The sequence below is a fragment of the Schizosaccharomyces octosporus genome (genome assembly GCF_000150505.1).
Source record: "Schizosaccharomyces octosporus yFS286 unplaced genomic scaffold supercont6.1, whole genome shotgun sequence".
In the NCBI taxonomy this organism is placed as follows: domain Eukaryota; kingdom Fungi; phylum Ascomycota; class Schizosaccharomycetes; order Schizosaccharomycetales; family Schizosaccharomycetaceae; genus Schizosaccharomyces; species Schizosaccharomyces octosporus.
In genome coordinates this window covers 2677992-2702649 of record NW_013185619.1, presented here as the reverse complement: position 1 = coordinate 2702649, position 24658 = coordinate 2677992, and the positions used below count along the sequence as shown (strand labels likewise).

The following is a 24658-nucleotide window of genomic DNA, read 5'->3' as shown; positions in this document are numbered from 1 at the left end:
TTTGAGGGTGTTCTAAGAGGCTCTTTATCACTCTTTTACGAGGTTTTGGACCGTGTATAGTGATAAACAGAGAGTGCAGCGAAACTAATATTTCTTGTTTCTTTACCTGATTGACGGTATATTCCAGTTGTTATTGTTTGGCTTCATTGGTAGAGAATTTTGCTTCTAATGGTCTATAATTTTGGTTAGAAAGGACCAGTACTTTGTGTAATATTATATGTCTTGCGTGTTTCTGCAGGTTTCTTTTGGGTAAATTGTCCAATTGTAAAGATATTATTATCCATCTATTAAAATCCGAGTTTTGCTTGTAATGATTGATCTTCTTCAGAATTATGGAAATTGACTGTCCTGTTATATACCAAGATGAACGATGCGTACTTTTAGATTCGCCAGCTTCTATTCAATTTGAGCCTTCTTTTAAGTTTATTACTAGTAAGCCTACCGTGAAACCATATCCTCTGCCTGAAAAGAAACGAGACGAGTCATCAGAAGAAACGGATCCACTGGTACAGCAAGTTCAGGATGCTCTAGGACGGATATGTTCTTGGGTCCATACATCTTCAAGCAGAGTTTTCGAAAGGGAATTTACTAACAAGCGTCGAAAAGTTGATAATGAAACTTCTTTATCTGCAACGCAGATTCCGGAAGCTTTACCATATAGGAAAAGCCGTTTAGTGACGGATTTTCAAACTAAAGAAGAGCTAACTGAACAATATATTTCTATGCTTAATATTATGAAGCAGATCCCGCCCGTTTTGTCAACGGTTCCTCTTCAAGATTCGAGAGTACACGAGTATGGTCTCGAGGATTTATATCAACAGTATTTATGCAATCTAAGCAGTCAGACAGTAAAGCTAAAACTGAAGGGCGTCAAAACAATTATAAGTGAAGACCAACAAGTGCCCGATTGGTCGACGTTCTACATACCTTCTGGGGCCTCTTTCATAATGGGTGATGTTGAAAAAACTTCCAATGTGCTACTGGAAGCATTAAAAGATATAAAATTAGATGCATTTGTTCTTGATCCCCCTTGGCCAAATCGCTCTGTTGCCAGAAGAAACCCATACCCCGTAAACAGGCACTTGGGATACTTGAGAGATATTCCCGTCAAACATCTACTCAAGAAAAAAGGTGTCGTGGCCGTCTGGTGTACAAATAAGAAAAAATACATAGACTTTGTAAAAGATACTTTGTTTGCTTCCTGGAATTTGCACTATGTTGCGACCTGGATTTGGCTAAAGATAACTGCACATGGCGATCCTTTGTTTGACATTCATTCAAGAATGCGCAAGCCCTGGGAACACTTAATTATAGGCGTTACGCGGGAATATTTACAAACTCATTCTAAGAGAATACAAAAAAACTATACGCTCGTTAGTGTACCAGACTACCATTCTAGAAAACCTTCTTTACACCCGTTCCTGAAAGAGTGGCTACAATGTGATCCTACAGGCCTTGAAGTTTTTGGCAGATGTCTTTCGAGAAATTGGATAACCTGGGGTCAACAGCCTATATATTTTATGAATAGTGTGTATTGGCAATGCAATGAAATAGACGATAAACCATAGCAAAAAAAACTAGACCATCAAAAAAAGGAGAGACGCCATTTATTTTTTATCACTATTATCTATTAATTTTAATTTTATAGTCAAACTTAACGAGTTTTCAAGCAACTCTCGATTTTATTCCTATTCAAAACAATATTTATTTATTTACTATTGTAGTGACGAAGTTTTGCAGTATAATGATTACAGGGCCGAACGATCTATGACAAACCCAGTACTGCAAGGGAGTGCGACTTTGTAAAAAATCCAAGTCACAGCAGCAATTTGTTTGGAGCTGACGGATAATATTCTTTTTCTTCCGCCAACTACAAGTAAATGGATAAATAGAAATTCGATTGTTAAATGACAATAGAGGATATGTACTCACATACGAATAACTTTGTTTCAATGTATACTGTTTTCTTGGAAGCCTTGCTGTAAAGCGAAAATTTTGCACCGCGAATCCATAAAACGGTAGCTACGTTGGGGAGACAAAAACAAACTAAGAAATTTAACTAATAATGTATTCAAATAACTGAAATGATTTAATAACCTTAGTAGCTAATGCAGCAAATACTTTCCTTTAATTTTTCATTTACGTTAGTGTTTTGCTTTGTTTTTCGCAAAGTAGGTTTAACGAAAGTCATTAGCTACTTATAAAAGAAGTTAACGTGGTTTACTATTAGTATGTAATCTAGATTCGTTCCTAGTTGTGATATCAGTCATTGGAATCAGTTTCGTGGCAGCAGTAATTTTTCAAGTTGGTCCAACCAAACGTGGTTATTTCTTTCGTTTGGATTATTTTGTATAATCGTTAATTTGAAAAATGTATTTCAATTTATAGAATTTTATTTACTAGTAAAGGAAAGAATTGATGTATGTTGTATACTGAAGCGAAGATCAGAAATTTTTCACAGCAGCACTTTATAAATGTAGCCTGAGACAAACACTGCTTCCAAAGCAAATCAGGGGAATCGCTAGTCTTGAGCCTTAGTTGTTAATTGAAAGCGATGTCCGGATTGCCTTCTTCTTTACCTTCTTCTTTCCCTCTTGTTCAGAGCGAAGCTCTGGGTATGCCCAGGGTTCATGCACCTAAACCCGTAGAGGGTAATGCCACTGAACCTGCTACGGGCCCCTCGCCTGCGCTGTACTCTGTTGATGGTGAAAGAAAAGAATACAAGTTAATGGCTTTAGAGCTTGAAGACCACAGCGTCCTTCAAGGATACTCCTTCGGATATGACAAGTCGGTTTCTGGTGAATTGGTGTTCCAAACTGGTATGGTAGGATACCCAGAGTCATTGACAGATCCTTCCTACCGTGGTCAAATACTGGTTTTCACGTTCCCTAATATCGGTAACTACGGTGTTCCTGACAGAAACATTGAAGATGCCATTAAAGGCATCCCCAAATACTTTGAATCTAATGAAATTCATGCCTCTGCTATAATTATTTCTTCCTACTCCCAAAACTACTCTCACTTTTTAGCTCACTCTTCATTGGGCGATTGGCTTAAAGAACAAGGAATCCCCGGTATTTTTGGTATTGACACTCGTGCCTTAACAAAAAAAATTCGCAAGCAAGGTTCTATGCTTGGCCGTTTGCTTCTTCAAAAAGATAATAAACATATTGAACCCTCTAAAATCACTGATTTTGGCCGCAATTGGAAAGATGAATTCCAAGATATTCCTTGGAAAAATCCTAATGCTAAAAACCTAACTGCTGAGGTTTCTATTAAGGAACCGAAACTTTATGAACCCCATGCTTCAAAAGCCCTCAAAAAAGCTGATGGAAAAACTATGCGAATTATTGCGGTTGATGTCGGTATGAAATATAATCAAATTCGCTGTTTTGTCACTCGTGGTGTTGAACTATTAGTTGTACCTTGGGATTATGATTTCTCAAAAGAGAATTACGATGGTTTATTTATTAGTAACGGTCCTGGTGATCCTTCTCTTATGGACCTAACAGTAGAACGTGTACGCCGCGTCATTGAATCCAAGACCATCCCCGTTTTTGGTATTTGCTTCGGTCATCAAATTCTGGCTCGTGCTGCTGGTGCTTCCACCGTTAAGATGAAGTTCGGTAACCGCGGTCATAATATTCCTTGCACTTGTTTAGTTTCAGGAAGATGTTACATTACTTCCCAAAACCACGGATATGCTGTTAATGCTGATACTCTTCCATCTGGCTGGAAAGAGCTATACGTCAATGCTAACGACGGCTCCAACGAGGGTATATATAACACTGAGTATCCATTCTTTTCCGTCCAATTCCATCCCGAATCCACACCTGGTCCCCGTGATACAGAGTTTTTGTTCGATGTTTTCATTGATACCATTAAGCGCTCTGCTGACTCCGGCAAACTTCAAATGTTCAAGCTTCCTGGTGGTACTTTGGAAGAGAATCAAGCCAAACATCCTCGCATTGATGCCAAGCGTGTCTTGGTGCTTGGCAGTGGTGGTTTGAGTATTGGACAAGCAGGTGAGTTTGATTACTCCGGTAGTCAAGCTATTAAGGCTCTTCGCGAGGAAGGAATTTACACCATTTTAATAAACCCTAATATTGCTACTATTCAAACCTCTAAGGGCCTAGCCGACAAAGTTTATTTCCTCCCTGTTACCGCCGATTTCGTTCGAAAGGTTATCAAGCAGGAGCGCCCTGATGGTATTTATGTTACTTTTGGTGGTCAAACTGCATTGAATGTCGGTATTGAACTGAAGGACGAGTTTGAGTCTCTTGGTGTAAAGGTACTTGGTACTTCTGTTGACACTATTATTACTACAGAAGATCGCGAAAAGTTTGCACGTGCTATGGATGAAATTGACGAAAAGTGCGCCAAGTCAGCTAGTGCTTCTTCTCTTGAAGAAGCTCTGAAGGTTTCAAAAGACATTTCTTTCCCCGTGATTGTTCGTGCTGCTTATGCTCTTGGTGGATTGGGATCTGGTTTTGCTGACAATGAAGAGGAATTAATTGATTTATGTAATCGTGCGTTCGCAACGAGTCCCCAAGTTTTAATTGAGCGCAGTATGAAGGGATGGAAAGAAATTGAATATGAAGTTGTACGTGATGCTTTCGACAACTGTATTACCGTTTGTAATATGGAGAATTTTGATCCTCTTGGTATTCATACAGGTGACTCTATCGTTGTTGCACCCTCGCAAACCTTGACGGATGAGGATTATAATATGCTCCGTACTACAGCCGTGAATGTTATTCGTCATCTCGGTGTTGTCGGTGAATGTAATATTCAATATGCCCTTAATCCTTTCACCAAAGAGTATTGCATTATTGAAGTAAATGCTCGTCTTTCTCGATCTTCTGCTCTCGCATCGAAAGCTACTGGTTATCCCTTAGCCTTCACTGCAGCTAAACTAGGTTTGAACATCCCATTGAACGAAATCAAGAATTCTGTTACTAAAGTTACATGTGCATGCTTTGAACCCAGTCTCGATTATGTTGTCGTTAAAATTCCTCGCTGGGATTTGAAGAAGTTTACTCGTGTTAGCACGCAATTAAGCTCTTCTATGAAATCCGTTGGTGAAGTCATGAGTATTGGTCGTACATTTGAAGAAGCAATTCAAAAGGCTATTCGTGCAATTGATTATAGTAACGGCGGTTTTAACGTTAAGGATGCTTTAATGTCTATTGACCAAGAATTACAGACTCCTTCTGATCAACGTCTTTTTGCTATCGCAAATGCAATGAACTCTGGTTACACAGTCGAACGCATCTGGAAATTAACCAGCATTGATAGATGGTTCTTAGAGAAGCTAATGGGTTTAATTCGTATGGCTAAAGAGATTTCCAAATATGATATCTCTACCCTGCCAGTGCCACTTTTACGAACTGCTAAGCAGTTAGGATTTGCAGATGTTCAAATTGCTTCATTCATGAATTCTAATGAGCTCGCTGTCCGACGTATCCGAACCGAGGCTGGTATCAGGACATTTGTTAAGCAGATTGACACTGTAGCTGCTGAATTCCCTGCATTTACTAACTATCTTTACACGACTTACAATGCTTCTGAACATGACATTCATTTCGAAGATAAGGGTGTGATGGTATTGGGTTCAGGTGTTTATCGAATTGGATCTTCTGTCGAATTTGACTGGTGTGCTGTTCGTACCGTCCGTACTCTTCGCGATCGAGGTATTAAGACAATTATGGTTAACTATAATCCTGAGACAGTATCTACCGATTACGATGAAGCTGACCGGCTTTATTTCGAAAACATTAGTCTGGAAACTGTGCTTGATATTTACCAACAAGAATCTTCTTCTGGTGTAATCATCTCTATGGGAGGTCAAACTTCGAATAACATCGCACTTCCACTCTATAGAGAGAATGTGAAGATTCTCGGTACTTCTCCTGAAATGATTGATGGTGCCGAAAATCGTTTTAAATTCTCCCGTATGCTTGATGATATTGGTGTTGATCAACCCAAATGGAAGGAATTGACCAGCTTCGAAGAGGCTGAAGAATTTTGCGAAAGAGTTTCCTACCCGGTGCTTGTTCGTCCTTCATATGTTTTGTCTGGTGCAGCTATGAATACCGTGTATTCAAAGACAGATCTTCAAAATTATTTGAAGCAGGCTGTTGCTATCAACAAGGATCATCCAGTTGTAATCTCGAAATACATTGAAAATGCCAAGGAAATTGAGTTGGATGCTGTCGCACGTGACGGTAGAATGGTTATGCATGTTATTTCTGAACACGTCGAAAACGCTGGTGTGCATTCTGGTGATGCTACTCTCGTTCTTCCCCCTCAAGATTTAGACCCTGCTACTATATCTAGAATTGTTGATGCCGCTGCAAAAATCGGTGAAGCATTAAACGTTACGGGTCCTTACAACATCCAATTTATCGCCAAAGATAACGAGATTAAGGTTATTGAATGTAACGTTCGTGCCTCAAGATCATTCCCTTTTGTTTCTAAAGTTATGGGTGCTGATTTAATTTCTATGGCAACTGAAGTTATTATGGGGTTCCCCATTAAGCCTTATCCTGAGATTAACCTTCCTCGTGACTATGTTGCCGTAAAGGTTCCTCAGTTTAGTTTCAGCAGATTATCCGGTGCTGATCCTGTTCTTGGTGTCGAAATGGCCTCAACTGGTGAAGTTGCTTGCTTTGGACACAACAAGTTTGAAGCTTACTTGAAGGCTATGATTTCCACTGGATTCAGATTACCTAAGCAAAATATTCTTATTTCCATAGGTTCATACAAGGAGAAAGCCGAATTGTTACCATACGTCAGAAGACTTCACAATGCTGGCTATAATATCTTTGCAACCGCTGGTACCTCCGATTACCTCATGGAAAGTGGTGTTCCTTGCAAATATCTAGCCGATATTCCTGCTGAGGAAGCCAATAACGACTTTTCATTATCAGCACATCTTGCGAACAACATGATCGATATGTATATCAACTTACCATCGAATAATCGCTATCGCCGTCCCGCGAATTACATTAGCAGCGGCTATAAGAGTCGTCGACTTGCTATTGACTACTCTGTTCCACTGGTAACTAATGTCAAATGTGCTAAGTTAATGATTGAAGCAATTTGCAGAAAGCCCGATTTCAGTCTTAGTTCTGTTGATTTTCAAAGTAGTTTCCAGACCGAGAATCTTCCTGGTCTTATTAATATTGGCGGATACCTTCCCGAATTCAGCGCTGAGGCTATTAGCGACTATACTGAAGAATGTATAGCAGCTGGTTTTACCATGACTCGTTTCTTGCCTTTCAGTAAAAAGGGAATCCTTGCCGATAAAGAATCATTGGCCAACGCTAGAAAGGCCGCTTTAGACAATGCTCATTGTGACTACAACTTCTCAGTGGTCGCATCTTCTGTAAATGAAGAAACAATTGCCGACCTAAAAGCGGAATCTGGTTGTCTTTATCTTCATTTTGAAAACACTTCTTCTGGTATGGATCACGTTACCGAGATTGCATCTCATTTCAGTTTGTGGCCCCAGACCCATGCAGTTGTCACCGATGCTAAATCTACTACACTAGCTTCTGTATTGTTGCTTGCTAGTTTGCACAACCGTAGAATCCATGTTGCTAGCGTCACTTCAAAGGACGATATTAACCTTATCGTTTTGGCTAAACAAAAGAGTCTTCCAGTTACCTTCGATGTGTCAATTTACAGTTTGTTCCTAACTCAAAATGATTTCCCTGGAGCTAGATTTTTACCTACTCCAGAAGATCAAAAGGAATTATGGAACAAGCTTGAGTATATTGACTGTTTTTCAATTGGAAGTGTTTGTGTCCGTCTAGCAGAGTTTACTGGTCATAAGGTTTCTACTGGTTATGGTATTCGTGAAGCTTTACCTCTTCTGCTCTCAGCTGTTCATGATGGTCGTTTGACCTTAAATGATGTTATTGATCGTTTGTATACCAATCCTAAGGAGATTTTCCGTCTTCATGAGCAAGATGACTCGGGAATGCAAATTGAAACTGATCGTCCTATTCCTAGTCAAACTTCTGAATGGTCTCCTTTAAGCGGTAAGAAGCTTTTTGGTAGTGTCCAATCCGTCAAATTTGGTGGACATGATGTTTACTTTGATGGTGAACTTAACTTTAAGTCTACTAATGGCCGTGATTATTCGACTTCCAAACATTCCGAGAAGCCAGTATCTGTTAGGAAAGCTAGTGCTTTAATGAGTCCTGGCCTTCCTCATGCTGCTCCTTCACTTGCTGAGGCTTTCGGTCAAGCACCAGAAAACAGAGCTCGTCCTGAATTAACTTTCAATTTCACCCCAAGTTTCAGTCCTTCTCGTGAATTGGTTAATATGATTAATAGCTCGCCTTTCTATCGTAAACACATCATTTCTGTGCACCAAGTTACACGCTCAGACCTCCATCTTTTGTTCGCGATCGCCCATCAAATGCGTATAATTGTGGAAAGACAAGGTGTCATTGATCTTTGCTACGGAAAGATATTGTGTACAATGTTTTTTGAGTCTTCTACTCGAACTTCTTCATCATTTGATGCCGCTATGCAGCGTTTAGGTGGTAAGGTTGTGGCTGTTACTGCAAGCGCTTCTAGTGTAAACAAAGGTGAAAGTCTTGCCGATACTATTCGTACTCTTGGCTGCTACGGCGATGCTGTTGTTTTGCGTCATCCTTCGGTTGAAAGTGCTCGTATCGCAGCTACATTTTCTCCTGTTCCAATTATTAACGGTGGTAATGGTTCTAAGGAGCATCCTACTCAAGCATTCTTGGATTTGTACACTATTCGTGAAGAGCTTGGTAGTGTCAATGGATTGACTATCACCTTCGTTGGTGACTTGAAGTATGGACGTACTGTTCATTCTTTAGCTCGTTTACTTGCTTTCTGGCAAGTAGAGCTTCATCTTGTTTCTCCTGAACAACTTCAGCTGCCTGATGATGTTAAAGAAGATCTCCGCGCTAGTGGTTTGAACTTCGTTGAACATCGTGAGCTCTCTAAGGACGTTGTTGCTCAATCGGATGTGCTCTATTGTACACGTGTTCAAAAGGAACGCTTTTCAAGCATTGAAGAGTATGAAGAATTGAAGGATTCCTTCATTGTTGATAACAACCTCTTAACTGCCGCCAAACCACACACCATCGTGATGCATCCTTTACCCAGGAACCGTGAAATCAGTGAAGAAGTTGATTTTGATCAAAAGCGTGCTGCTTACTTCCGTCAAATGCGTTATGGTTTGTACATTCGTATGGCTTTATTGGCATGTGTTATGGGTGCTAGTGAATCTCATAATTAGGTTGGATTTGCCATATATTTTTGAGTTTTTTTTTGGATTATCTTTTGCTTGAGAAATTGGTTACATAATGATGTTACGTTTTTAGAAGAAATAAATGCTAACATATTAATATTAATTGTTAATAGGAGTATGGATCCATTTGTAATAATAAATTTTTCCATTAATAACTCATCCATGTTTCTAATACTTGGTTCCATGCTTTTAGATAGATTTTACTTAGGTTTGATGAAATTTGTGTAGTCAATAACATTTTTAAAACTACTTTTTATTTTTATTTTACAGCCTACTCATTCTTTTATTAACTTGTGCATCAACTAAGTCAACTTTCAGTACGTCTTGCAATACAGGAGTCATATATCCAAATACCTGATATGTTATAAGCGAATAATTTGTTCGCTTTTTAACAAAAGTAGCTTTCATTATTTCTATAACCAACCTTTATCTAAACCTAACCCTTTTTACCAAAAACTTCCTTTTTCCATTCACGCAGCCTCTTCTTCTTACCAAACTTCTTTCTGTCCTTCTCAACCTGTTCTGGTGTTCTGTATGGCAAAAGCTTCTTTAAACCAATGTACTTGTTCAAATCTGCGTCCGATGCATTCAAGATATCTAGTACATCCATACCGAAGGTTTCTGGGGCAACTTGACGATATCTGAATTGAGTACCGCTGGAAGCAACAGGTTCAGGAACACCATACTTTTCATCAACGTATTCTTCAATTTTTCTTTTCTTGTTTTTGGCTTCCTTTCTCGATTGACGCTTCGCCTTCTTTTGAGATTCACTTCCGTCGGCCGTTTCCGCATCATTGGGCAAATCAACAATATTATCATTTATTTGAGACTTACCACTGTTTTCTTCGGGCGGTACGAGATCAGAAACGTCAATGTCATCTTCAAATTGTGGTTTCGAGTCATCATCCTTATAATATTTATCACTGAAAATCCTTGCCATTCTAGCCTCCCATTCTTCGGGATTAAAATCGCCTTCCAAATCCAATTCAGATATATCGATATCATTTGTCCCTGCAATTTCAGCAACCTGATTCAATTTCTCTTCAAGTTCCTTTTGTTTGAGGTTCTTTAACCTGTTCATTTCTTCAACTCGCTTTCGTTTCTCTTCTTCCTGGCGTTCCCTCTTACGTTCACGTGCAAGTCTTCGAGTATCGTCTTTTCGACGCATACTATCGGGAACATCACGAGGATGCGAAGCTATTTCAGATCCACCTGCTTCTTCATAACGGAAGTTATACTTCGTCTCAAAGTTATCCGCTGTTTCATCGAATTGGTTATCAGCATCAACCTCTTGGACAATTTCTTCATAAGAGGGAATGCGGTTATCTGAAGTACGCCAACCACGACTCAACATGTAATTTGCCAAAAAGCTTTCATCTTGTTCTGCAATCCCATTTTCTTCGTTCTCTATACCTTGTAAAACTTCAGGTCGGTTTTTTACATAGTAAGTGGACAAATCTTTCAAAACTTTACTGGCATCTTTGTTTTCGGCGTGTTCTAATAAAAACCTCTCGTAAGCTTTCTCTTCTGCTTCTACCTCTTCCTTCGGTCTTTCCTTTCTCTTTAGGAAATCTTCTCCCTCCTCGTCATGTTCATCTTCATTTTCGTGTGAAACTTCATCATTGTCACGAGATGAGTGGAAAGCCCGAATGGTCTCTTTGCGAAGTTGTTCTTGCTCTTCTACATGTGTCGGCACTTCAGAACGAGGTGTTTCGTCTTCTTCCATAGCTTCCATTACATTGCCAGAAATGAGTTGATCACGGTGATAATCCTTCAGAGTAACTGGGCGGCCCTTATTTTCCTTAACTGTCGTTTTTATAGACCTTTCCGTGTCGTCAAAAAACTGTTGACTATTATCATAAATATCAGGGTCCTTATTCCGAATTTTAGTGAGAATTTTTAGAATTGCAGCATCTACTTCTGGCGTGACCAATTCTCCTTCAGAATCTTCGCTCTCTTCGGAACTCTCGTCCTCATCGTCACTATCATTTTGATTTGCTAATTCTTTACCATATTTTTCTTCCACTGAATTGGATGTTAGTACTTTAGCTCTGATGGTTCTTAATCTTACATTTCTGCCTTTCTTCTCTCTTCTTATTATGTTCGAATCTTTTGGCGAAATTCTCGTTAATTTTTAAAGAATCAACATTATCTTCTTCTTCTGAAATATTATCATCGATCAACTGACTTTTGCCGCTATTCTCAGGCAATTGCTTTTCTTCCTGTCCTTTCGCAAGCGCTTCGCGTGCTTTCTTAGTTGCTGATTTTTTTCTTGGCATATCTTAAACAAAAAATGTGAAAATTAATAAAGGAAGGGGCAACTGTTTGTTTGGTTGAAGTTTACTGAGGATGATTAGAAAGGTGGGTAGGGAGAGCACCGCGAAAAAATTTACCACCATAAATCAGAAATTAAGACTGAGTAGAGTACGATTAAGTTTAAAAGGCAATAAAAAATTTTAATTGAAAATATATTTGTAATGATTCCTAAAATGGATTCACCATCGTTAAAACATTTGGAGTAAATTTAAGTTGACACACAGAATCTCATATTTCGTGTGCAGTGATGGAGTTTCCATGGTCTCTTAAATTAATAAATAAATAAAAGGAAAAAGAAAAAATATCGTCATTACATTAACAATGCAGATTAAATCCAACCAAATCAATTAAGTATGCTTCGTTCTTTGCGAAGGATATTCATATTTCTACTACATTTACAGTTTTTGAAAATATGCTTCATCATAATTTCCATTAGACATTCTGTTTAACCCATTATGAAGGAGTCTTCTCCATAAAAACTCCGATCCTGAAGGGACAGTGATGACAGGGAAGGAGGTCGATATTTATATCGTTTTCCAACCTCATATATTTCCTCTAATGTTTCTTCCAGCTTCCCTTCAGCCTTCAGTTTTACATAGCAATCATAAAGTTTCAATGCCGTCAATGCATCCTCAACGGAGTCATGCTCAGTGAGCTGAATGTCTTCTTCTAGAAGATACCAAGATAAATATTTTAAAGATAACTTGCGTTGTCGGGAGCTTAAGAAGAAAAGATCTACTGTATCGATAACCTGTTCGGGAGGAAGCAACAAATTTATAATTCGGAAATCCTTTTGTAGACCATGTCCTACAAATTTACATCCTGCATTTACGAGCAGTCGTAATTTTTTATAGGCAACTTTCAAAGGAACAACATTATACTTCGAAAGAGCCGGATCTAAATCACCCGGATGGATACCAGAAAATTTAGTAAGGTAATCCACCACATCATCATCTGTTGCAACATAGTCATCTATAAAAGGAACGCCTTTTAAAGGTCCTTCTCCCCTTAGTACAGAGATCCTTGCAAGCGATAGTTTACATGGCTTGATTGTTGATTTCGTACTATCGCTTCTCACTTCGGTTTCCTCGCGTTGTAAAGCTACAAATTCAGAGTCTATACCAATCAACATACCTGGATACAACATATCTTCGGTCGAAAGTGAAACAGCTTTATTCATCGCCGGTGGCACGGGATTTAAAAAGTAAGGTTCATACAAAAGTGTGAAATCAGAAACGTCGTCCCACTGAGGAATCTTCATGTCTAACTTTTCATAGCAAAGCATCGCCGGAATTTTCCAAGGACCATGGACATTTAAGGCTTCCTCTTCAGAAATTTGCTTCACTAAAAAGTCATTAAATATATACCACTGACTATCTTCTGCGTTTTCTGTTGTTAGGCGATCAGTGACTAGATTAGTTAGAACATGAAAACACACATCACTTACCATTAACTGCAGCAACAAAATGTGAAGCAAAATCAACTCCCCGAATTTCGTATGTGACACCACGTAAACCGAATATCGATACTGAAGATTTATCATTACCAAGTAATGAAACCTGTCTCGCTGATAAGCATTGAACCGTATCATTCACTCTTCTAAGATATAGCAACTTAGGCAACCATCCTTCTCTAGCCCAGAGCTTCAGATGGTCATGATGCTTTATTTGAGTATTTATAAAAAATATATCAGGAATAGATCGTACATTTGACCGAAGTAAACCAGGCTGATGGGCCAAACAGTATTCGCACCAACTTGGGGGTAGATCTACTCGATGATCCAAACTAAGTTTTAGGAGCCATTCAAAAGATATGATAGATTCCAGCTGCTGCGATGGATATTCTAAATCAATCATACACATTGATGAGTGGCATTTTCGGCTTGTTATTCCGCATATACCACAGCGATGAGTTTGAACCTCACATATAGAAAATGACTTGCTGAGATAATCCAAAGGAAACGATGAGCCTCCATTTTTATCTTCATATTCTGTTACACGGATTATTTCGGTTAGGATAAATTTTGTGAATTTTTGAATTAGAGAGGAATCGAGAGCACCGACATTTGACTGTTCATCAAAAACAATTCCCAACGACTGAGCAAATGGAGAAGAAGAAAAACAACGCAAAAAATTTGTGGCCTGACAGTTTTTACCAGTACTTTCCTTTAGCATAGCGAATAAAAAGCCCAACTCGCATACCAAACAGCTTTCAAGACCACAAGGGCCTAAAGAATGGCTGATGGCTGACTTACAAAAAGAGGGTATGTACGCAAGTAATTGTAGTATAGGATTGCAGTAGGAATTAGTAATATCCGTTTCTAAGCCAGCGAAGCTGGTTTTGTTATAAAAACCAAAATTAAAATCTTCAATTCCAAACCTGCTGTACTTGATTACAGGCTTTTGATAGAATTTGGGTATTGAATCCGGGCCTGATACTGTATCTTCCATTTCTTCAAAGTAAGAGAAGGTTTCCTCAGAATCCTTTCCAGACATAATGTCTTTTTGTTTTTCGCTATGAAATTTAGGAGTAGTTTCTTGGGAACTTGTTTTTCGGTTTAACCAGGGAAAGTTGATTATTTGGTTACGATGAAATGACTTTAATTCCTGGTTTAAAGGAAGAGCTGAGTTAGCAATTTGTCTGGCCAAAAACATGTTTGAATCAAAATTTGGTTTTCCAGCATCAAAAACCAAGTATTTTGACCATGAAGATAGAAGTTCAGAATCATAGTAAGGCATTCCGATTTTGTTTAACGGTCTAGGATAACAGTTAGCAAACATATTCAAGAACTAATGGACTTACTCTTCAAAAGAAACATTTGGAGGTTCATTAACAACATCAGGTAGCTGAACTGGATATTTCATTTCAGTGAATGAGGGCGTATCCGTAGCGCTCCATAAGTGTACGGTGTCCTCAACGTCAGAAAAGGCTATAGCATCACCAGTAACTGAAACATCCATCTGCGTCAAATAAGAATTCAATGGGATATGCATTAACTTTGCATCAAGTGGATTTCCGGTGTCAACGATATTAATTTGCCCAGAGCTTGAACAAACGACCGCTGTAGTGGAAAGTTTGGGATGCATCTTAATCATGCTTGGCCCAGAAGGAAACGGAATAGGTACCAAAGTGGAAAGGTTCCTTAAATCCCATACTTTTACGAAGGGATCCATCATGTACGAATCGTGTCGCAAAGAATAGCCACATGAAAGAAGGAGATTTCCAGATGTATCAATATCAGAAATTGTTCCTGTATGTGCGGATATTCTGTTAACAGGATTGAAGCTATTCGGATCGCATAGAAGAATTTCTCCGTTAGTAGAACCACAACAAAGTAAACGATTTCTGCGCATAATGAATATATCATTGGGAAGTTTTCTCTAACAAATGTATTAGTCAAGAAGACTTTAATTTTGTTATACCTGATGTGTTATAGTGCCTCTCTCAGCATTTACAACAGTCAACTTTTGATTGTATCCTCCCATGACAATTTCAGGATGAGTACGAGATTGATACAACATAGCCCTATAATCAGCGCCATCAGAGTCACTACAAGTTAGAACCTGGAAATGCATATTCAACATTTTGATCCTTAGTTGTGGATAATACAACTTGCAACATTAGGCAGGAATCATGTACATACCTTAACCTCCATCTAATTGTACCAGTACGATTACTAAGGCGTAATGAATTACTAGAAAGAGAAAAGATACCTCGTTCGTGAGGCAGGACCTGATGCACGGGGCCTTCATGAGCTACAAACTGGGTATACGGATTTAAACCTGGCCCAAACAAAGACTTAAGTTGTCCCTAATAAAAAATTAGAAAATAGAAGTAGCTTGCTTTCTTACATTTTTATGACCTGACCATATTAATTCAGAGTAGGGGTCAAATGAGATTGTATTTAACGAACATGCTGTTATACCATTATTTTCATTCGTCCTAGCAACCTTTCATGTTAGTTTTATTATATTTTTTACTAACTGTACCTCTTTCCATGCATCCATGTCTCATTGATACAAAGACGACGAGACTTGGTTAGAAGGTAGAGAGAGTATGCACGAGGGAATATCTGACAGAAAAAATACCTACATTTAAACGAACATAGTGAATAATAGGTTACGGAATGAATATCTTTCTATTTAATAGATTTCGTAAAATCTTACATTCAGTTTAGAGACTAAAAAATTACTGTTATTTTCTTATACATAACTCAATTTTTCTAGGGGTTATTAATTTTTTTATGTATATTATTTTTTAATCCTTGGAAAAAAGTATTAGATTTCCACTCTGATGATTGAGAGAGCTCACGACTATGAAAACTTGCAGTCGATATGTCAGGATTTTCAGCATTAATAGAAACCTTCATATAAACAGGGATCCACAATGAGTATACGTTCTCTAAAGTCACAATTTCATGCTTCATTGAATCACTGATGGGTATAGGAGTGTCTAATGCACCAGTTTCGTTTATAATCAATGGCGAACACTTTTCAATTACACTAGCCAGTGTTGAAGCTAATGAAGCACCGTTCAAATTATCTTCAATACTTAGCAATGAAGAAATGTTAGTTATCCCTACCACAATCTTTCCTTTTTGATTAGCTGCTTGATTGATTACGTCGCTTAAAGATTTCGCATTCTGCAATGGTAAAATTTCTATTTTGTCGAGGTACTGAAGGTATCCAATTGAATTAGAAGAATCCAAAAACAACGTGTCAAAAGCTCCTTCTTCTTTTATGATGGTCTCCTCGATACTTCTCATGTCCTTCTCAGGACAAATCAATACACCACATTGAGCATCATTTCTGTCTAAACAGCTAATCAGACTGGTTAACAAAAGTGAAATACTGCAAGAATGTATAAAAAATGGGTATTCCACCTCAGTAGATGTCACATTATCCGGCGTCGTAAAGGGAAGGATGTATGGTTCCATTTTACTGGTCATTTGATTATGAAAAGAGGTCTATATATGCTGATGTTTCAAAAAATACACATGATTACGAGTCTTCTTATTTATAAGCATTTTACTAAAAATATTAAATATACTCTTACCCAAGTTTATTTTACAGAGATCGCCAACAAAAGCAGTTCGACAATTATGAACTTTTAGAGGGCTTTAGACTCTAATCATACCACTTCAGTCATCATCACTAGCCTTAGAATGTCCAACTAGAATTACCATAAGGTGTAGACTCGAAACCCTTACTTATAATCCAAAAGTCTTTGACTTTATCTTTGATCCTTACTCTAATATGAGTCAGCTATGTCTTTCACTTAAAAAACTTACTTTAATAAATCCTGTAGGAACCGTCGCTTCACTTCATTACTGACTTTGATGGACGGAAAGCCTTCGCAGGACAATAAATGAGTAAGAATTGTCTTCGTAGCCCCAAAATTCTGTGTTTTTAGTTTTCCTAAGATATCGGACAAAAGAGGGAGTGAGCTTCTTGATGCGCCTCCTCCAAAACCCTGTTTTATCATTAGTTGTTATCTGAAATAGTTTTTCATACCAGTAAGATTTTCGTGATCAGTGGCATTCGGATTGATTCCAACAAATTATTATGTACTTCCTTCGACTGGGAATTAATTTCTATAGTGATAAACGAAGACTATAACGTTTATTAGTTGAAAGCCTACGGTTTGCTCGCATACCAAGAATTGTCCAGATGCAGATTCAAGTAAGCGTTCTGGCTTACACAGCGTGTATACCGCTTTTTCTAATAAAAACTGTAGGATCTCCAAATGGTGTAACTCTAGAAAACTTGGATATTTCTGGTAAAAGATTGTAGAGAAGTGATATAGTTCAATCGTTACATCTATATTTTTCTCGAAAAATTCTGCAACTTGTTAATGTAAGTTTCCAGATTTTAACTTACCCTCATCACTTGACATAAGCCGGCTCTGTACTGCCATAATCATGCTATGTAGCAAATCCTCCGACATATAATTTTGACCATATGGAGACGTCAAAATAGCTGAAGCTAATGTTAACAGGATAGAGGCTGGAAACTCAGTAAATCTAGCGCAGAAATATTGCACTGTGGCAGATATATGTAACGAAAACGGTGAAGGCTCCAGCTCGTTCAATCCAGCGATAATGATTTTGCAAATAAACTAACCGTTAGTATATTCTTGATAAAATGTTCAGAAAAGTTACTTACACCGACAACGTCTGCATACTGTAAGGCCGAGGACTCAGTATAGGTTAGAAAAGACATCACTTTTTCCTGAAAAGCCAATATCTGAGGCTTGTCCCAATATAAACCTTTGTCTTCAACCTTCTCAACGTCAAAGATAGATTTATTATTTGAAGGACTTTGGCTAATTGCCAAACCAACCAAACTTTGAAGGCATGCTTTAATGACATTCTCAAAGGTATCAAGATCCGGATAATTATTTGGTTGTAAAGGCGAAGCCAAACACGAAAGCAACCTTGTTAAATATAAAGTTTGGGAATCCAAGGAATCCAAGCAGTTAATCACAAATCCGACAGAACTGTATATACGTTCAAGGACAAAGGGGTAATCAACAAGGGCTTGCGTTAAATTCTCAACCAAACAGACAAAACCCTCGACTTCAGAAACTAAATGTACAGCGCATGTAGTACATAAAGAATGAATTGAACGGGATGCGCTAATCTGTAGAGAGCTGTCCGGAATATTCAAAGCATCAAAAAGAATGGGCAATGAAATATTTAGGTATTGGGGGTTTTTTTGAAGAAAAGAAGAGGCATCACTCAGAAGTTGAGAGGTAGTTTTTAACAACAGAATATTACCAAACCCAGCTGCTTTGGCGGGAAAATTAGTGTTAAATAGTCGTGTCAGCCAAGAATTAAGATTTTCGCTTTCGCTAGTTTCATTGTCTAGGATACATGTTAAGCAATAAAAGGAAGCTTCGAGTGGCTGCCAATCCTTTATATCGTCATGCAGTAGAGATTCAATATTGGTTACATACATGGTAAGCATTTTCTCTCCAAATATAGAATAAGAACTCTCTAATAGATCGCCTAGATCCCTTCGATAGCTATGGAATGCATCGCGAATATTTGAAGGCCACTCTTTCCACTGGGTACTAGAAGGAAGCAACATCTTGTAGTAAACTTTGTCCATCGCAGAAAATGCAAGTCCTTGAAAAACATTGTTCCTTACAGGATCTGACAAGGAGTCACTCATAGCAAAGTCTTCAATTAAAGTTGTCCAAAATTCCAATGTACGCCAGCTTACTTCTTCTTCTGCGATTGCGTAGCCAGGAAAGCCTAAGAGCGAAACTAATATATACAATACCTTAACACACTTATCCTCTTGAATGTTATCGATTATATAATTGAGCATAGACTCAGAAAACCCAATTATCAAGTTTAAGAAAGAGAAATCATTCTCCTCTTCACTGTCTGCTTGATCTAATTCCAATTTCAAGCGAGTTTCGCCCCATTCTCCTACCAAAATATCCCAAAGTTTCTGAATGGTGTTTTTAGACACCAAATGGGCATAACTTGCTAAAAGATCGCTTAGTATATTCATCGCTTTTTCTGAAACAGGATCCAACGCAAGGCAATTTACAGTAGAATCTATACATTCTGTAAGCTGAGGAAACCCGGTGCTTATGGAAACAGAGTTCTTTTGAAGATATGCTGACAAAGAAATTACACAATTTAAGGCTTGCTCTAAAGCTTGAATGCTGCTTCTTTCTGATAATTGGAACGGACAGGTTTGGAAAACAGATGTCAAAATAAGAGCAATAAAGTCAGAGCAGGAGTTAAAAAATCTTTTAAAAATTAAGTTTTCGTCTTCTTTCGTGTATAGGGACGAGGATAGCTCAAGGAAAAGTTCATTTAAGAAAAGCGTAGCTAGGTATGCATTTTGAGAAGAGTATGCGGAAGGTGGAAGCGGTGGAAGAACTTCAGACGAATTTGAAAGGTTTGTTAAAACGTTATAGTCATTGTAGTATAAACTATAAATGATCCAGAACGTAAAGTGAGCTTGTTCGTTAATCTCACATTTAATGGATAACGCTGCTAAAGTACATATAATTTTACGTTCAACAAGGCTTGGTAGTTGTTCATTATTCAATAATTTCTCTAACAATCGATGTGATAGTTGCGTTCGGCTAATTCCATCTAAAGATTCCCACTGAGTGTTTATCTTCATTTGCAATGTCAGAGCTCCAAAAAACTGTTGGTAGACATCCTAAAATAAAAAGTTTAGTTAATAAAATTCAACGTCCCTTCATAACGTGTTTACTCCATACCGAATTTTGTAGCATCGATAATCCAATGCTCCATCCAGACTCGGATTTCTGAACCCTTTGTAGTTCCTTTTCAACAACTGTGATTGAAGCTGGATTTAAAGACCCAGAATATAGGTTATGTACAAGCTAATCGATGTAAATGTTAGCTCACTGCCTTCACTCTGTTTAGTCGTACTTCATTTGCATATGCTATTGCATCTCCCTCCATTAGTCAAAAAATGTAATCATAAATATAAGTAATTTCGTATTTCCTTCTTTTTAGACCTTCGATTGATGTCTACGTTGCTTTGTGTACATGGAGTTTCAATGCCTTTACTGTAGTAAATAGTGGGTTCACCAAATTAACCACTAAATTAAACGAGAGTACGATACCCGTGTGACCTCGCTAAATACAAACGTTCAATGCACGAAAACACCTGCTTCGTTCAGTAATTCCCTACTCAAACGACCTTCTCAAAGCCGGCTACATTTATTAGAAAACAAAGTATCAGACAGTGTTAACTTCGAGTTATTAAGTCTTTGGTATTTTTTTGATAATTAAATAGCTTTCCTACTTTGTCCTTCCATTTTGTGTAATTTCTTAGTGATTGTGCATCTACGACTCATTTAATATGGTTGTACATACGACTGATCGTTTATCTAAATTGCGAGCTCTCATGAAGGAGCGTGAATACTCTTTTTATGTGGTTCCTTCTGAAGATGTAAGTATATATGTATTGATATAAAAGGAGATCGTTGATTTGAAGAGAAAAAAAAAAAAATAATAATAATAATAATAAAGCATCAACAAATAATAGGTTGCTAAAATTATTTTCTAAAATTTCTTTTATTTAAGTTAATTTTCTTTTACTTACCTTTTGGATATAGGCTCACGCTTCTGAATACACCTCCGAGTCAGACGCCAGAAGAGCTTTTATAAGTGGGTATGGAAAGTCTGCGATTTTGTTTATGCCAATTATTAACTATTAACAGTTTTGATGGATCTGCTGGATGTGCTGTCATTGGATTGGACTCTGCAGCCCTCTTTACCGATGGCCGTTACTTTAACCAAGCTTCTCAACAGTTGGATGAAAATTGTACTTTGATGAAACAAGGATTTCCTGGTGTCCCCAGTTGGCAAACATATTGTTCTCAGAAAACCAGGGTCGCCGAGAAAGTTGGTATTGATTCTAGTCTCATTACTTTCCCTGATGCTAAAAAATTACGTGAGATGCTGTATGTACAAAAAGGCTCATACTTGTGTGGTGATCATGATAACTTGGTTGACCAAGTTTGGGGTGAATCTCGTCCCAAACCTCCTTGTGAAAAGCTCTTTATCCAAGAACTCAAGTATGCTGGAATGGATGTTTCAGAAAAGCTTAAGATTTTACGCGAAGCGATGAAAAAGGAAGATCTTGAAGCATTTGTTGTTTCCATGCTCGATGAAGTCGCCTGGCTCTACAATCTTCGAGGTGCTGATGTTCCTTACAATCCGGTCTTCTATGCTTACTCCTTTATCACTCACGACAAAGCCTACTTTTACGTGGATGAAGCCAAGCTTACTCCTGAGGTTGTCGCTCATGTTAGTAAATATGCTGAAATCCGACCCTATTCAAGAATTTTTAAAGACGCAAACGAATGTTATTTAAGTCATGTCGGTGTTTCTACTAAAACTTCTTGGTGTATTGCTACTTCCTTTGGTGAAGCAACTGTTTACCCTATCGTTAGCCCAATCGCTCATGCCAAGGGTATTAAAAATGATGTTGAGTTGAAGGGTATGAAGGATTGCCATGTTAGAGATGGATCTGCTTTAGTTGAATATTTTGCATGGCTTGAAGAGTTTCTTCAATCCGGTGGTAAAATCAATGAATACGACGCAGCCACGAAGCTTGAATCTTTCAGAAGAAAAAATGATAATTTCGTTAATTTATCTTTTGAGACTATTAGTTCCACTGGATCGAATGGCGCTGTCATTCATTACTCACCACCTGCTACGGGAAGTGCTGTCATCGACCCTTCTAAAATTTATCTTTGTGATTCAGGCGCTCAATATAAAGACGGAACAACCGATGTAACTAGAACATGGCACTTCAGAGAACCTACCGAATTTGAGCGTCAATCAGCTACATTGGTTTTGAAAGGTCATATTGCAATCATTAATTTAGTATTCCCTAAAGGTACTACTGGCTTTCAAATTGACGCTTTGGCACGTCAGCATCTTTGGCAATGGGGATTGGACTATTTGCACGGTACCGGACATGGGGTAGGTAGTTTCCTTAATGTTCACGAACTTCCCATTGGTATTGGTTCACGTGATGTCTTCAATACAGTTGCCTTGGAACCAGGAATGGTTACTAGCAATGAGCCAGGATTTTACGAAGACGGTCACTTCGGATTCCGAGTTGAAAACTGTGTATATGTCACCAAAGCTAATACCAAATATCAATTTGCTGCTCGTGAGTACTACGGTTTGAAGGACCTTACTATGGCTCCACATTGCAAGAAACTTATTGATCCTACTCTGCTTTGCAAAGAAGAAGTTGAGTATATTAACAAGTATCATGCTCGCGTCTATGATACGTTAAGTCCTCTATTGTCAAGCTCAGCCAAAAAGTGGTTAGCCAAAGAAACAAGTCCTTTGTGAAATATTAGTTGATTGATTGATTTTGTAGGGCAATAGTAATCTTATAAATATCCTTAATAAGTTGTTTCCTCAGGACATACACCAGAATGTAGTAAAATAAATGCAAAAGGAACTTTTTTATTTATACTTCTAATCATTCTGAATTACTTAAATATGTAATTATTTGTAAGGAAGATAATAAAAATGAATGTTAACCACCTTTGAAGTAGACATAATCGGCGAGCAGAAGCTGATTTCTTACAAAGTAAAATGAAGATCAGACTTTCAGGGAATTATCATAATATATTCGGGCATACACAGAGGAAATTAACGATTACGTTAGTGAAACATAGTTAGCGGGAAAGATACCTTCATGATATCCAATCCTGCCTGTCCACCAATCATCATGGGATTCGCTTCTTTGAATTATTTCAATTATGTCGCCTTTCTTGAATGATAAATCTCCAGGTTGCTCCCCAGTGAATGTGTACAATGCACGCACTTGATTAGGGCCAATTTTATCTTTAGAGAACACGGGTTTTGGAGCGGATGGGCGAGATGGGCGAGAATAGTCAGAACTCCTTGATGAGAAACGAGAGGAGCCGCTACTAGCATCATCGTCATGGCTATCGTAACTATGTTCCTCATCACTGTAATAATCGTTGGTTGAAGTAGGAGTCGGAGTGTCAGTGTATTGAGACTGGAAGCCATCGTTTTTAGCACGAGAAGAGCGAATAGAGGAACTAGTTAATTTGGAAGTCGGTCTGTTTCTATTTCTATAACGGTCGTAGTCATCTTCCTCATCGTCGCTGGCATAACGACGACTGCTACGAGTAGGTTGTGATCTTCGCGATCTGTAACCGGAATCACTATCTAAAGTATCACGTTTCGCACGAGACCCAGGTGGACCCCAAATATCTTCAGGTTCATCCTCTGCGTAGATGGGAACATCATTATAGATATCTCCTTCGTATTCTCGATACATATTGAAAATTCTAGAATTCAGAACTTTATAAAGGGGATCTGCCGCTGCTGGTTGGGGGACCTGGCCTGTGAGAAGTCGTTTAGCGTTTATATCACCTCTATACAGACTGCGGTTTGCATCACGGCGCTCAACCAAAATTGAACCTTCCAAAGAAACACCCGCAAAAAGACCTTTTGTTTTGCTGTAAGAAAATATAGGGGCCATGCCACCGACACTGGCACCACCGCCGGCTTCAGCATTTCGGCCCAAAGGACCAGCTGCAACAGACAAGTTTCCACCCAAAGTGATACTACCCAAACGAGCAAACGTTTGTACGGCACTTCTTGAATTTAAAATAATTACAAAATCAGTTAACTCAGATCCAATTTGGGCACCCACACCCATTCCACCAGTCATAACAGCCGAAGGAGCTGACCATGTGCCATCGTCTAGACGTGCAACAATTAATCCAGAACCGATTCTTCCAGAGAATAGAAAACCAGCTTTTAAAACTGTCATAATTACCAGTCCTTTTGCATTGGTCAGTACGGAGGGAGGAATGACTTCCTGAGCTCCGAGTGTTTGTCTCGGGTCCTGGAAAGATATGTTAGCAAATGATTTTATATATTAACAATGATAACTCATATTCATTGTTGAAAGTGAAATTGGAATATCATACCACAAAACTAGCTAAAATTTTTCCCGTTTTCTTGCATTCACCTATACTGGGTTAACAAAACTACTCAATTGAATTACAGAATTCTTATTACTTTTCAAAGAAGCAGGTAAAGGATTATGAATCCCCATATTATAAGTTTTTTTACTGTTTTGGGTAAGGATAGGCTATGGTCAAGTCGGGTTTACAGAGAAGAAAACACTCGTAAGCGCACATTTACTCCCTATACCTTAGATATCGTAATGAAGTAGCAAGTCTCAATATACACGTGATACGGTAATATTTTGGTATAATATTATTTACAGAAATCTAGAGAAATAGTAGGAATTGGTTTTTGCTCAGAGTTCGATCTCCAAAATAGAAACTAAATGAATCAATATCAGATTAAATTTGTCAGTGAAGAGAGAAATACTTTATAGCGACTCTATGTTACTTGATCTAATAAAGAAAAGCACTAAATAAAGCGGAGCGTTTCATCTCATGCAATGAAAAATAATACATAGTAATTCGGCAGTGCCTTTTCAAAAGGCAACGTTTCAAAAAATTATT

General features: G+C 38.2%; 8 protein-coding genes across 8 annotated transcripts; 3 read left to right on the top strand and 5 right to left on the bottom strand.

Moving 5' to 3' along the window:
• The first annotated feature begins 66 nt into the window (after positions 1–66).
• Positions 67–1646, top strand: SOCG_02030 (mRNA (N6-adenosine)-methyltransferase). The gene has a single exon (XM_013160524.1). It carries the CDS (start codon positions 333–335, stop codon positions 1566–1568), a length of 1236 nt encoding a protein of 411 aa, XP_013015978.1. The 5' UTR covers positions 67–332; the 3' UTR covers positions 1569–1646.
• A 799-nt stretch (positions 1647–2445) lies between these two features.
• SOCG_02029 (carbamoyl-phosphate synthase) lies at positions 2446–9570 on the top strand. Its single transcript, XM_013160523.1, has one exon. It carries the CDS (start codon positions 2555–2557, stop codon positions 9287–9289), a length of 6735 nt encoding a protein of 2244 aa, XP_013015977.1. The 5' UTR covers positions 2446–2554; the 3' UTR covers positions 9290–9570.
• A 75-nt stretch (positions 9571–9645) lies between these two features.
• On the bottom strand, positions 9646–11632 carry SOCG_02028 (krr family protein). Its single transcript, XM_013160522.1, has 2 exons — positions 11373–11632; positions 9646–11326 (listed from the first exon to the last, which is right to left on the bottom strand). The coding sequence occupies exons 1-2, from the start codon at positions 11578–11580 to the stop codon at positions 9738–9740; spliced, it is 1797 nt and encodes a 598-aa protein (XP_013015976.1). The 5' UTR covers positions 11581–11632; the 3' UTR covers positions 9646–9737.
• A 430-nt stretch (positions 11633–12062) lies between these two features.
• SOCG_02027 (ubiquitin carboxy terminal hydrolase) lies at positions 12063–15624 on the bottom strand (the record flags this gene model as incomplete). Its single annotated transcript, XM_013160521.1, has 7 exons — positions 12063–13027; positions 13065–14374; positions 14420–14997; positions 15040–15166; positions 15261–15427; positions 15469–15567; positions 15607–15624. The coding sequence occupies 7 exons, from the start codon at positions 15622–15624 to the stop codon at positions 12063–12065; spliced, it is 3264 nt and encodes a 1087-aa protein (XP_013015975.1).
• Positions 15625–15790: 166 nt separating this feature from the next.
• Positions 15791–16553, bottom strand: SOCG_02026 (uncharacterized protein; the record flags this gene model as incomplete). Its single annotated transcript, XM_013160520.1, has 1 exon — positions 15791–16553. One exon carries the CDS (start codon positions 16551–16553, stop codon positions 15840–15842), a length of 714 nt encoding a protein of 237 aa, XP_013015974.1. The 3' UTR covers positions 15791–15839.
• A 223-nt stretch (positions 16554–16776) lies between these two features.
• On the bottom strand, positions 16777–20075 carry SOCG_02025 (karyopherin Kap111; the record flags this gene model as incomplete). Its single annotated transcript, XM_013160519.1, has 8 exons — positions 16777–16867; positions 16908–17089; positions 17131–17229; positions 17273–17457; positions 17497–17734; positions 17782–19806; positions 19868–19993; positions 20043–20075. 8 exons carry the CDS (start codon positions 20073–20075, stop codon positions 16777–16779), a joined length of 2979 nt encoding a protein of 992 aa, XP_013015973.1.
• Positions 20076–20297: 222 nt separating this feature from the next.
• SOCG_02024 (aminopeptidase) lies at positions 20298–22685 on the top strand. Its single transcript, XM_013160518.1, has 3 exons — positions 20298–20568; positions 20735–20790; positions 20840–22685. The coding sequence occupies exons 1-3, from the start codon at positions 20479–20481 to the stop codon at positions 22488–22490; spliced, it is 1797 nt and encodes a 598-aa protein (XP_013015972.1). The 5' UTR covers positions 20298–20478; the 3' UTR covers positions 22491–22685.
• Positions 21468–24304, bottom strand: SOCG_02023 (actin cortical patch component Lsb4). The gene is made up of 3 exons (XM_013160517.1): positions 24204–24304; positions 24113–24153; positions 21468–24027 (listed from the first exon to the last, which is right to left on the bottom strand). The coding sequence occupies exons 1-3, from the start codon at positions 24238–24240 to the stop codon at positions 22804–22806; spliced, it is 1302 nt and encodes a 433-aa protein (XP_013015971.1). The 5' UTR covers positions 24241–24304; the 3' UTR covers positions 21468–22803.
• Positions 24305–24658: the final 354 nt, after the last annotated feature.

Bases quoted from the DNA above. Each gene is read 5' to 3' on its own strand.
- SOCG_02030 (XM_013160524.1), top strand. From the start codon at position 333: ATGGAAATTGACTGTCCTGTTATATACCAAGATGAACGATGCGTACTT.
- SOCG_02029 (XM_013160523.1), top strand. From the start codon at position 2,555: ATGTCCGGATTGCCTTCTTCTTTACCTTCTTCTTTCCCTCTTGTTCAG.
- SOCG_02028 (XM_013160522.1), bottom strand. From the start codon at position 11,580: ATGCCAAGAAAAAAATCAGCAACTAAGAAAGCACGCGAAGCGCTTGCG. The intron at 11,327-11,372 runs GTAAGATTAAGA...CATCCAATTCAG, and splicing joins GAGAGAAGAAAGGCAGAAAT to TGGAAGAAAAATATGGTAAA.
- SOCG_02024 (XM_013160518.1), top strand. From the start codon at position 20,479: ATGGTTGTACATACGACTGATCGTTTATCTAAATTGCGAGCTCTCATG. The intron at 20,569-20,734 runs GTAAGTATATAT...TTTTGGATATAG, and splicing joins ATGTGGTTCCTTCTGAAGAT to GCTCACGCTTCTGAATACAC. The intron at 20,791-20,839 runs GTATGGAAAGTC...AACTATTAACAG, and splicing joins AGAAGAGCTTTTATAAGTGG to TTTTGATGGATCTGCTGGAT.
- SOCG_02023 (XM_013160517.1), bottom strand. From the start codon at position 24,240: ATGGGGATTCATAATCCTTTACCTGCTTCTTTGAAAA. The intron at 24,154-24,203 runs GTAATAAGAATT...AACCCAGTATAG, and splicing joins TTTACCTGCTTCTTTGAAAA to GTGAATGCAAGAAAACGGGA. The intron at 24,028-24,112 runs GTATGATATTCC...ATATCTTTCCAG, and splicing joins AAATTTTAGCTAGTTTTGTG to GACCCGAGACAAACACTCGG.